The sequence below is a fragment of the Callospermophilus lateralis genome, chromosome 4 (assembly GCF_048772815.1).
Source record: "Callospermophilus lateralis isolate mCalLat2 chromosome 4, mCalLat2.hap1, whole genome shotgun sequence".
In the NCBI taxonomy this organism is placed as follows: Eukaryota; Metazoa; Chordata; class Mammalia; order Rodentia; family Sciuridae; genus Callospermophilus; species Callospermophilus lateralis.
In genome coordinates, this window is record NC_135308.1 from 109,249,270 (window position 1) to 109,263,195 (window position 13,926).

Genomic DNA, 13,926 nt, shown 5'->3' on the forward strand with positions numbered 1-13,926 from the left:
CTCTAAATTGTTGATGTAGGTCTTCTTTCTCTTTATTTTTGTTAGTTTTGCTAAGGGTCTACCAGTGATATTTATCCTTTAAAAGAACAAACTCTTAGTTCTATGGGCCCATTGTATTTGTTTCTATTCTCAATTTTATTAGTATCCACTGCCCAGGACAGTGATGTTTGTTTCCCAAACTGCATATAAGCTCTCAGTGCTCACAGCTAGAAATTGCAGCCATCCTTAGTTCCATTCTCTGTCCTATCTCCTGTGGAGGTTGTGTGGAGCACTGGGATATGCCAGCATTTCCAGGGAGTGACAGCTCCTAGGTCAGATCCATCCCACTCCCCTTGTCTGTGTTGTGATTGTGGGTTTCAGCAACTTTCAGGTAATAGCCATCCTGCTACAAGTTTTTTCTAGATGGATTGTTGAGATTTCCTGCTGCAGATGTGCTCTCTCTGGTTTTATTTGTTGCTGTCTGAAGGTGGGGAGAAGCTGTATTGATTTAATTATTTCTAGGGAGGCTGGCAGAGTATATATTAAACAAAATGCCTGTTGTTGAGAGCCACAGCCCGGTCGGTATGATGCCTGGCATTTGCCAGAGGGAATGTTTGAAAGGTGACACCAGCGAACCATTGAGATGATGATTTGAGTTAAGCTATATATAATTGCTGTGATACTGGATTGATTGTATTATATATTTGACCTTTACTGTTGGGCAATGGGGCGGCTCTTGCCTGTGACTTTGGAGTTCTTGTGATACTTTGGAGTTCTTGTGGGGATTCCTGGAGGGTTCGAATTGTTTGGGGAAGGTCCGGAGTGGGGGATTTCCGGTTGCTGTGGTGTGTGCCTGGAGGAGCTGTACGGGTGGCATTTGGGAGAGTTTCCCAGGGAGCTTGTGTGGAGTGTGCTGGTGAAGTTCAGAAATAAAGTTGTTCCTGCTTGAGTGGCTCGTGATTTGTGCCCAGCCAGACTGTGGCATTTGGTGGCCCATGCAGGGAACACCTGAGGGTAAGTGATAACGTAAACTGCTCTCTCCTGAGGGCAGTGCGAGAGGATTTGTGACCATTAAAAAATTTTTCTTTCCTTTTGTTTCGCTTTTGTTTTAAGTTGCCAGTCCCTGGATATGGGTGGGACAGAAGAAAAACCCGCTCACTTCTGAGGAAAAACTATTTGCATCTGAGGAACAGAGAAGGAGAAAGGACGGATGGGCATTTCAGGAGGATAGAAAGGCTGATATAATGAATTTTTGTTCCATTTTTGTTTCATTTTTTCTTGGTTTTGTTTTGCATTATCTTAGTGAGGGGTATATTTGTTACGGAAATATGGAATTAAAAATTAACAAGAACCAAACCGAAAGGGCATTCAGTAAAGTGCTAAAGGAAAGAGGCATCTCAGTAAAACCAAGAACAGTTAGGGCATATGTTAAGACGATACAAAGGTATAGCCCATGATTCATTAAAGAGTGGTTATTAAATATATCACAATGGAACCATCATGGTGAAGATTTTAAAAAGATACAAAAGGAAAACACAGGAACTCTGCCAGTTGGCACATTACCATTATGGACGTTGGTACAATCTTGTTTGCTTAGTCTAGGAGAAGACATTTAAAATGAAGTAAAAGAGGAAGTCTCTCGAGTTAGTCAGACAGGGAAAAAAGGTTTAGAGAAGGAGGGGCTATCTGGAGAGAAGTTACAATGGAAGGTTGCTACTAACACCTTTCTATCACCAGAGGGCGTAAGTGTCCAACCAACAGCTCCACCTATGGAGACAACATATGCTGAGTGGCCCTCAACCCCTGTAGTTGATAGATGGGATCCTGAGACAGAACCTCAAAGATTAGCATGCCCTGTATTTGAGGTGGCAAAAGGGCAGTGAAATCGCCATGTTTTAGATTTCAAAACAGTGAAGCAGCTAAAAGAGGCTTTAACAACCTATGGTTCTCAAGCACCCTTCACTGTAAGCTTGGTTGAATCCATTACCAACTTGAACATGACGCCAGCAGATTGGACTAGTATGTGTAAAGCTGTGCTAAATGGAAGACAATACCTGTTATGGAAGGTTGCCAATGAGGAATTTTGCACAGAGACAGCTAGGCGAAATGCAGCAGCTAGTTATCCTCAGAGAAATCTAGATATGTTGTTAGGAAAAGGACCTTATGAGGGTCAGCTGCAACAAATTGCTTATGATCTTGCTATATATGCACAAATTACTGCAGACGCAGTTAGGGCATGGAAGACTTTATAAGGACATGGAGATTTACAAGGTCAATTATCTAAGGTAATACAAGGAGCTAATGAACCTTATGCTGAATTTGTAGATAGGCTAATTCAAACAGCTACCAGAGCTTTTAGGGATACAGATCAAGCAATGCCATTAATTAAACAGCTAGCCTTTGAACAAGCAAATCATTGGTGCAAGGAGGCCATTAGACCATGGAAACATGAAGATTTAAACACATATATTAAATTATGTAGAGACATTAATGAACAAGGGCAAGTCTTGGCAGCTGCAGTACAACAGGCTTTAGATGCCAGGCCAAAAATATGCTGCAATTGTGAACAAACAGGACATTTTAAAAGGAGATGCCCCATAGGAGGAGGGTTTAACAAAACTAGGTATCAAAGAAGTAGAATACCAGGTATTTGCCCACGATGCCGTAGAGGGAGACATTGGGCTAATGAATGCCGTTCTCAAACCACCATAGAGGGTACCCCGTTATCAAAAAACAGACAAGGACCAGGTGTTTACCCATGATATCACGGAGAAAAGCATGGGGCTCCGTTGCCAAAAAACGGACAGGGGGTCCCAATGCTCCGGGGCCCACAACCACAACCACAAATATACGGGGCAATGGAGGAACCCAGCAACACCATCAGGGTAGTGCCCAGGACACATTATCCATTAATGATTTCCCTCATTAGACAAACCAGAGGGAGCACAGGATTGGACATCTGTGCCTCTGCCAGAGCAGTACTAACTCCAGAGATGGGAGTTCAAATCATTCCCACAGGGGTAAAAGGACCTCTTCCCCAAGGAACAGTAGGCTTATTATTGGGATGGAGTTCTTCCACTCTAAAAGGACTTATGATAAATCCTGGGGTAATTGATCCTGATTATGAAGGTGAAATAAAAATTATAGCCAGTTAACCAAGGGGTATATCAGTAATTTCACCAGGAGATAGAATAGCACAGTTATTAATAATACCCAGTCTACATGATAAATTTTCCAGCCTTACTACAGAAAGAGTTTCCAGGGGATTAGGCTCCACAGGTGTAGATTGGGCTATGCTGTCTTTAAATTTAGATTCTCGCCCCATGCTAAAACTAAATATCCAAGGACATGAATTTAATGGGCTACTGGACACAGGTGCAGACCTTAGCATTATATCTCATCAAGAATGGCTGAAACATTGGCCATTACAACAGGCCTCTCAAACGCTTCGAGGCCTAGGAGTGGCAACTAATCCCAATAGAAGTGCAATGTTATTAGATTGGAAGGATCTTGAAGGATGTGAAGGAACTATACAGCCATATGTATTGGATCATCTTCCTATAAATTTATGGGGACGAGATGTCCTAGATCAATTAGGTTTGACATTAACAAATAACATCAATCCAAATGCACCCACTATTAGGGCTAGACAAGGTTTTAGGAAAGAAAAAAGATTAATAGAACAAGAACAAGGTATAGCAGCACCAATTCAAATAGATCAAGGAATAAATAGACATGGATTGAATTTTCAGGAAGGGTCACTGAGGCAATAAAAATTACTTGGAAATCAGAAACATGAGTATGGGTTCCTCAGTGGCCCCTGACTAAAGAAAAGATACAAGTAGCCCATGACCTGTTCAAACAACAATTAGCAGAGGAACATATACAACCTTCTGTATCTCCCCATAATACTCCCATTTTTTTCATCAAAAAGAAATCTGATAAATGGAGATTACTGCAAGATTTAAGAGCTATTAATAATGAGATGGTTATTATGGGACCTGCTCAATCAGGGATTCCCCAATTGTCTGCTTTGCCAAAAACCTGGTATGTTTTAGTTATAGATATTAAAGATTGTTTTTTTTCAATTCCAATTCATCCTGAGGATAGTCCACATTTTGCATTTACTATCCCTGCACTGAATCATGAAGGTCCTGATCAGAGATATGAATGGAAAGTACTCCATCAAGGGATGGCTAACAGCCCAACTATGTGTCAAATTTATGTTAACAAAGCAGTCCAGCCACTTAGAAATCAAAATCCTGAACTACAAATATTTCACTATATGGATGATGTATTGTTAGCACACAAAGATAAAAACACATTGCTAGAATGTTATGCCACACTTATAAACTTATTAAAAATTATAATCTAGAGATAGCAATAGATAAAGTAAAATTAAATTTTCCAATTAATTATTTAGGAGTTCTATTATCCTCAACCATGGTTCATGCACCAAAAATTCAAATACGAGTAGATCAACTCAAATCACTTAACAACTTTCAAAAGTTATTAGGAGACATAAATTGGATAAGGCCTTATCTAGGCATACCAACAGGAGAGTTGAGACCTTTATTTGATATCCTAAAAGGTCCATCAGATCCAAATTCACCCCACATGTTAACGCTTGAAGCAATAAAGGCATTAAAAATTATTGAAACATATATGGAAAATATGCATTTGGATAGAATTGATATGTTTGCCTTTATTATTTATTGTACTACCAACAAAAAATATTCCTACAGGAGTATTTTGGCAAGAAGGTCAATTATTATAGATACATTTATCTTATTCTCCTAACACTATTCTTACTAGATATCCTGAGGCTGTAGGACAATTAATATTCAAAGGAATAAAAGCAGCAAAGGGAGTGTTTGGAATTTCTCCCAATTAAATTATTACTCCATATACTATGGATCAAATTGATGAGTTAGCTAATGAGTTAAATACTTGGGCAATAATCATGTGTAAATCTAATGTTTCATTTGATAACCACTTACCATCTAACCCTTTGTTGTCTTTTTGGTCTTCTCATCCTATAGTTTTTCCAAAACTGGCAAGAAAAACACCTATCATGAATGCTCCAAATATATTCACTGATGGGTCAAATAATGGTACAGCAGCAGTAGTTACCCCTGATCAAACTTTTATATTCTTAGTACCCAAACAATCAGCTCAAAAGGTAGAGCTTAATGCAGTATTACAAGCTTTTGTGATGTTTAAAGATTCTGTATTTAATTTATTTTTCGATAGTAAGTATATAGTTAATGCTATAGTATCCAAGATGCTGGTAGGATTTCCCCTTCCTCTACTCTTTTCTCATTGTTTTCCACTATACAAAGTCTAATCTGGGACAGAAAAGATCCATTCTTTATAGGACATATCAGGGTACATACAGGATTGCCTGGAGCCCTTAGTTTGGGCAATGATTTAGCAGATAAAACTACACATGACATACATATTTTCTCTACAATTGAAGAAGCTATAAATTTTCATAAAAGGTTCCATGTAAATTCTAATACTTTACAAAAGCATTTTAAAATAACTAAGGAACAGGCTAGACAAATAATAAAACAATGTCAAAATTGTGTGACCTTTTTACCACAAGTTAATCTTGGAGTCAATCCTAGAGGATTGATACCTAACCATATTTGGCAGATGGATGTCACACACTTTCCAGAATTTGGAAAATTAAAATATTTGCATGCTACAGTTGATACTTCTGGATTTTTGATGGGCTCCCTTTATGCCGGAGAAAAAACTAAAGATATTATAGCTCATTGCTTACAAAATTTTGCCACTGTGAGCGTTCCAAAACAGTTAAAAACAGATAATGGTCCTGGTTATACTTCTACCTCTTTTAAACAATTTTGCTCATCATTTGGCATTACTCATATAACAGGAATCCCATTTAATCCACAGGGACAAGGCATAGTTGAAAGAGCTCATCAAACTATTAAAATGTACTTCTTAAAGCAAAAAGAGGGAATTGGAAAGGGGTATATATCCCCCAAAGATAAACTTAAAATAACACTTTTTACTCTAAACTTTTTAAATTTGGATTCATCAGGGCTTATTGCTGCGGAAAGGCATATGTATCCAAAAAATGTACATAAGCCTAAGGTACTTTGGAAGGATATTTTAACAGGACAATGGAAAGGTCCTCCCAGTAGTTGTCTGGAGTTGGGGTTCTGTTTGTGTGTTTCCATAGGAAGAACAGCAGCCGATTTGGATTCCAGAGAGACTAACTAAAGCGATTTCTACAGAACAAAAAGAAGATGACTTGGCTCAAATCCATAAAAGCTGATATCCTTACATCTGCAACAGTGGTTCTCCCACACCTGGAGGCTAATGAATAATGAACACCATTAAAGCCTATTTCAAATGTAAAAAACCTTGGGGCTTGCTTGTGGGAATACCTTAAGACCCATTATGAAAGTTACAGGTTAAAGGATGGAATATCCAAAGAAGTGTCAAACCCAGGTGGTAACCAGGATGCCTTTTTCAATATCTGTTTTATTATCGCCTTTTCCCACATCATAAAGTTCTATTTTATTTTTTGAGCTCATACAGACCTAGGTTAATGTTTTTCTGATCAGTTCTATTTTTTGGCTGTGGAGTTTTTAAACGTTGCAATGGAGATTTCACCTGTGTAAAGGTACAAGGCCTTTACTATTGTCTTATGTGTTGTATGTTATGTGTGCACACTTGTGTTTTGTGTTGTATGTCTGTATGTGCATATGTCCATAAATCATATATGAGAAGCGCTCATGAAAAAATGGATCCAAATATATTTTTTTATTCATGTGACTTAAATGGTTTTATTTAAATTGGGTAAACAACTGTTGAGGATTGTTTTAATATGTGAACAAAAAAGGAGGTTAACAGATCTGTTTGTTTACTTTCACCTTTCCTTTTCATTGTATCTAATTCTATTCAGGATACTAAATAGTTTGGAAAATTGCTTTCTTTTAGTGCCTGCTGGAATATTACATATATATATATATATATATTTAGCCATCACTGCCAGTATTCCTATCTTCGTCCCAGTGCCGGTGAAGACAAAGATAAAACCAAACTACAGCTTCTGCGATAGCTATCACAACAAACTGTATAAACTGATGCATCAATGAATAATGTAACTCAACAAGTGATGCTCAATCAAGGAGCCAATTTCCTTTGGGAGGAAATTAACATATTAATAGATTCCTCTGCTTTGAACTGCTTGCAGAACTTGCCTGGACTATGTATCACTTGTATGCATTGTGAACTATCTGTTGCTGCAGCAAATTGTGGTAGTGCGGGAGTATCTTTGCTGATGGTGTCACCGGTGGTACAATTTTTCCAAAGGAGCCGTCAATTGGCTTGGTGTCGTGGCATTTCTGTATCCTCCTCCCTTCTGCTTGTGATGGTCGTTCAGCTAAAATATGGGGGCCAACAGAGGTAAGGCAATGAACCTCACCCCCCCCACTGGCACCAAGGCCAAATTTGGGGGCCAACAGAGGTGAGGAAAAGAACCTCACCCCCCACTGGCACCAAGGCCTAATTTGGGGGCCAACAGAGGTGAGGCAAAGAACCTCATCCCCCCACTGGGGAAAAGGCCAAATTTGGGGGCCAACAGAGGTGAGGCAAAGAACCTCACCCCCCCACTGGTGCAAGGCCTATCCACAAGTATGGCTGTATGCTAGACCCGTAGTCAATGACAGGTATGATCCAATTGCAATGGTACCAACCTAAGACAGGAGGCTGACGCCTTGAGGTCAGTTCATCTGATGTCGGGTAAGGACCATATGTAGAATTGGACAACCTAAGACAGGCATGGTCCCTAAACCACATGCTTGGTGTTTAATTAAACAGAGGGGGGGAGATGTTGAGAGCCACGGCTCTGGTCGGTATGACCCCTGCCATTTGCCAGAGGAAATGTTTGAAAGGTGATGCCAGCGAACCATTGAGATGATGATTTGAGTTAAGCTATATATAATTGCTGTGATGCTGGATTGATTGTATTATATATTTGATCTTTACTGTTGGGCAATGGGGCGGCTCTTGCCCATGGCTTTGGAGTTCTTGTGCTACTTTGGAGTTCTTGTGGGGATTCCTGGAGGGTTCACAATGTTTGGGGAAGATCTGGAGGGGGGATTTCCGGTTGGTGTGGTGGGTGCCTGGAGGGGCCACGTGAGTGGCATTTGGAAGAGGTTCCCAGGGAGCATGTGTGGAGTGTGCTGGTGGAGTTCAGAAATAAAGTTTGTTCCTGCTTGAGTGGCCCGTGATTTGTGCCCAGCCAGACTGCGGCAGCCTGTCATACTTTGAGTGGCTTTCTGTTCACAATTTAAATTAAACAGCTTGATCTCCTTCACTGACTCTGCTGCTTCTCTCATGTTTTAATTGTTTCTATTTATATATTTCCAGATGTTGTTAAGAAGTGAATTCATGTGCTTTTTCTCTTCCTTTTTCTCTCTCTGATGCCTCTGTCTACTTCCCCAAACCTGATTCAGGTTCAGTGTTAAGAATACTGTCCTTATTTTCTGCTCTGGTGATCAAACTTCAAGCCTCTCCAAGTCTCAGACTGCTCAATATTGAGTTTCTGTTAACCCCCTCTCCAGTAAGCTTCTCCTTCACTGCTTCCTTTCAGGGCTGTGTAGAGTTCCAGAGTCCCTGATTAGCCCAATTCCACCATCTTTCCTCCTGAAAAGGAACTCTGATACAGTGTTGGTGGGAATGTAAATGATACCAATGAACAAAATCACAACAGATTCACACCAAGGCACATTATAATGAAAATATCTAACATACCGAGTAAAGAGAGAATAATAAAACCCACGAAAAAAAAAAGAAATCAGATTACATATAGGGGAAAACAATTAGGTTATATGCAGAGTTTTCAACCCAGACCCTGAAAGCTAGAAGATCCTGGAACAATATATACCAAGTTCTGAAAGAAAATGGATGCTAAACAAGAATCTTATATCCTGCAAAATTAAGATTTATATTTCATAATGAAATAAAAACCTTCCATGATAAACAAAAGTTAAATAGAATTACAGCTAAAAAATCCTACACTACAGAACATCCTTGGCAAAATATTCCATAAAGAGGAAATGAAAAACAACTATAGAACTCAATAATATAATCAATAACTTAGACTTAACTGACATATAGAGAATATTTCATCCTTCAACAAGCAAATACACTTTTTTCTCAGCAGCACATGGATCCTTATCTAAAATAGACCATATATTGTACCACAAAGCATGTCTTAGAAAATATAAAAACATTAGAGCTACTACCCAACATTCTATCAGATCACATTGGAATAAAATTAGGAATCAATGATAAAATAAAAGATAAAAACTACTATAACACCTGGAAACTAAACAATATGCTTCTGAATGAATAATGGGTTGCAAAAGACATCAAGGAGGAGATTAAAAAATTCTTAGAAATAAATGTGAACACTGATAAAACATATGGAAATCTCCAGGAAACTATGAAGGCAGTAATAAGAGGAAAGTTCATTGCATGGAGTTCATTCCTTAAAACAAGAAAAAGTCAACAAATAAATGACCTAACACTACATCTCAAAGCCCTACAAAAAGAAGAACAAAGCAGGAGCAAAACAAGTAAAAGGCAAGAAATAACTAAAATTAGAGCTGAAATCAGTGAAATTGAAACAAAAGATACAACTGAAAAAAATTGACAAAACAAAAAGTTGGTTCATCATGAAAATAAATAAAATTGACAAGCCTTTAGCCGTGCTAACAAAGAGAAGGAGAGAGAAAATGAAATCACTAACACACGTGATGAAAACGGAAATATCACAACAGATATTACAGAAACACAAAACATAATTAGATATGATTTTTAAAAACTTGTACTCTAATAAAACAGAGAGTATAGAAGGCATCAACAAATTTCTAGAGGCATATGAGTTGTCTAAATTAAATCAGGATGATATACACAACTTAAATGGATCAATTTCAAACAAGAAAATAGAAGACACCATCAGAAGACTACCAACCAAGAAAAACCCAGGACCAGACCAATACACAGCTGAGTTCTACAAGTCCTTTAAAAAAGAACAAATACCTATGCTCTATAAATTATTTCATGAAATAGAATAAGAGGGAGCACTTCTAAACCCATTATATGAGGCAAATATTACCCTGATTCCAGAACCAGGCAAAGACACAGCAAAAAAAGAAAACTTCAGACCAATATCACTAATAAACATACATGCAAAAATTCTCAATAAAATTCTGGCAAATCAAATATAAAACCATATCAAAAAGGTTGTGCACCATGATCCAGTGGGATTCATCCCATGGATGCAAGGTTGGTTCAATGTATGGAAATCAATAAACATAATTCATCACATCAATAGACTTAAAGATAAAAATCATATGATCATCTTAGGAGATGCAGAACAAGCATTCAACAAAACAGAGCTCCCTTCATGTTCAAAACACTAGAAAAATTAGGGATAACAGGAAAAAATCTCAACATCATAAAAGCTATCTGTGCTAAGCTTCAGGCCAAAATCATTCTAAATGAAGAAAATGTGAAAGCATTTCCTATAAAAATTGAAACAAGACAGGGATGTCCTCTGTCACCACTTCTATTTAACATAGTTCTTGAAACACTGGCCAAAATAATTAGACAGACAAAAGAAATTAAAGGGATAGGGATAGGAAAAGAAGAACTCAAATTAGCACTATCTGTTGACATGATTCCATACATAGAAGACCCAAAAAAATTCCACCAGCAAACTTCTAGAAATAGTAAATGAATTCAGCAAAGTAGCAAAATGAAAAATCAACACCCATAAATCAAAGGTATTTCTGCTTATCAGTGACAAATCCTCTCAAAGGGAAACAAGGAAAACTACCCCATTTACAATAGCCTTAAAAAGTAAAATAAAATGCTTGGGAACCAACCTAACAAAAGAGATAAAAAGACTTTTACAATGAAAACTACAGAATGCTAAAGAAAGAAATCAAATAAGACCTTAGAATATGAAAATATTGTTCTTGGATAGGCAAAATGAATATTGTCAAAATGACCATACTACCAAAAACACTATACAGATTTAATGCAATTCCAATCAAAATCCCAATGACATTCCTCATAGAAACAGAAAAATAATGTCATGATATTAATCTGGAAAAATAAGAGACCCAGAAAAGCTAAAGCAATCCTTAGAAAAAAGAGTGAAGCAGGTGGCATCATTATACCAGAACTTAAAATATACTGCAGAGCAATAGGAACAAAAACAACATAGTATTGTCATCAAAATAGACTCATAGACCGATGGGTACAGCATAGAGGACACAGAAGCAAACGCACATAATTATAGTTATCTTATGTTAGACAAAGGTGCCAAAAACATGCATTGTAGAAAAGATAGCATCTTCAACAAGTGGTGCTGGGAAAACTGGAAATCCATATGCAACAAAATGAAATTAAACCCCTATCTGTCACCATGCACAAAACTCAACTCAAAATGGATCAAAGACCTATGAGTTAAACCAGAGACACTGCGTCTATTAGAAGAAAAAGTAGGCCCTAAACTCCATCATGTCAGATTAGGCCCCTACTTCCTTAAATAGACTACTATAGCACAAGAATTAACATTGAGAATCAATAAATGGGGTGGATTTAAACTTAGAAGCATTTTTCTCAGCAAAAGAAACAATCAGTGAGGTGAATAGAGAGCCTATTAATTGGGACAAAATTCTTACTACATGCATGTCAGATAGAGCACTAATCTATAGGGTATATAGAGAACTCAAAAATCTTAACAACAAAAAACAGAACAGACACTACAATCAATCAACAAATATGTGAAAAAATGTTCAACATCTCCAGCAGTTAGAAAAATGCAAATCAAAACTACTATAAGATTTCATCTCACTCCAGTCAGAATGGCAAATATTTAGAATATAAACAACAATAGGTATTGATGAGGATGTGGGGAAAAGGGTACACTCATACATTGCTGGTGGGACCGCAAATTGGTGCAGACAATATGGAAAGCAGTATGGAGATTTCTTGGAAAATTGGGAATGGAACCACCATTTGACCTAGCTATTTCACTCCTCAGTCTATACACAAAGGACTTAAAAACAGCATACCACAGTTCAAAGCCACATCAATGTTTATTGCAGCACAATTCACAATAGCTAAACTGTGGATCCAACATAGATGCCCTTCGGTAAATGAATGGATAAAGAAAATGTAGTATTTATACACAATGAAATATTACTCAACAATAAAAGAATAAAATCATGGTATTTGCATGTAAATAGATGGAGTGGAGAATATAATGCTAAGTGAAGTTATCAAATCCCAAAAAATCAAATGCCAAATTTTTTCTCTGATGTTAGGAGGCTGATTCATAGTGGGGTTGGGAGAGGGAGAATAAAAGGATTAGACAAACTCTAGATAGAGCAAAGTGGTGGGAGGGGAAGGAAGAGTGCATGGGGGTAAAAAAGATAATGGAATGATATGGATACCATTACCTTAAGTATATGTATAAAGACACAAATGGTATGAATATGCTTTATTTGCAACCAGAGATATGAAAAAATGTGCTCTATACGTGTAATATGAATTGTAATGCATTCTGCTGTCACATATAACAAATTAGCATAAAAAGTCACAAAACTGTCACAAATCAATAAAAGAACATAAGAAAGTTAATCTAGCTAATCTAGTGAGAACTTCTAGAAAGACGTAAAGGAACTAACTTTTCATTTTCATTTAATTGCTTATATCCAGCATGCTCCTATTTGTGTAAGATAAAGGCAATTTTTTTGATTGTGTCATTGATAGCTTGTTTCACTTGCTTGTTCCTCAAGGTATAAATAAATGGATTTAACAAAGGGGCAACAGATGTAGTGAGCACAGATACCCCTTTATTGATGTCCACCTGTTCTTTGGCTGAAGGCTTGACATAGATGAAGATGCAGCTGCCATAGGTGATGGAAACCACAATCATGTGGGAGGAGCAGGTGGAAAAAGCTTTTTTTCTTTGCTGAGCAGAAGGGAATCGTAGAATTGTCCTAATAATATTTATGTAAGAAAGAATCACACCTATCAGTGTGATAATAAAAGTAAACACTGCACAAATAATAACAGTCTGTTCTAGAAACCACGTATCTGAGCATGAGATCTTAAAAAGAGGAGATGCATCACAGCCAAAATGATCAATGACATTGGAGTCGCAGAACTCCAGCTGGAGGCCCATGCTGAGAGGTGTGATGATGATCACCAGCCCAGAGATCCAGCAAGAGAAGACGAGGATGGCACAGACTCTGTTGTTCATGATGGTGATGTAATGAAGGGGTTTGCAGATGGCTACATAGCGATCATAGGACATGGCGGCCAGGAGAAAAAACTCTGTGGCCCCAAAGAGTCCAATAAAAAATATTTGACTGGCACAAGCATTGTAAGTTATGGTGTTATCCCTAGTTGATATACTGTAGAGGAATCTGGGAACACAGACTGTTGTGAATGAGATTTCTAAGAAGGAGAAGTTTCGAAGAAAAAAATACATAGGTGTTCTAAGATGGGAATCCGTCAGGGTGAGAACAATAATAGTCAGATTACCAGTGACGCTCAGAATGTATGTCAAGAATAAAAAGATAAAAACCAGAATTTGCAGCTGTGGGTCATCTGTAAGCCCCAACAAGATGAATGTTGTTATTGCTGTGTGATTTATCATAATTGATTTTGATTTTTTAGGCAATCTGCATATCAAAAGTCAAAGCACCTGAACAGAAGAAAAAAACAATACTTATAAGCTTTAACAATGAAGTACGATTTAAAAAAAAAAGGTAAAACTAACTATACTAAGACAAGCAATAATAAGGACAATAAAGTCAATAAAATTGAAAATTAAGAAGGCAAGAGAAAAAAATTTTAAAAATGCAAAATTGACTTTTGAGA

General features: G+C 37.5%; 1 protein-coding gene across 1 annotated transcript; it reads right to left on the reverse strand.

Moving 5' to 3' along the window:
• Window positions 1–12,763: 12,763 nt before the first annotated feature.
• On the reverse strand, window positions 12,764–13,702 carry LOC143396995 (olfactory receptor 6C2-like). Its single transcript, XM_076852992.1, has one exon. The coding sequence runs from the start codon at window positions 13,700–13,702 to the stop codon at window positions 12,764–12,766; it is 939 nt and encodes a 312-aa protein (XP_076709107.1).
• Window positions 13,703–13,926: the final 224 nt, after the last annotated feature.

Coding starts and splice junctions, on each gene's coding strand:
- LOC143396995 (XM_076852992.1), bottom strand. CDS start 13,702: ATGATAAATCACACAGCAATAACAACATTCATCTTGTTGGGGCTTACA.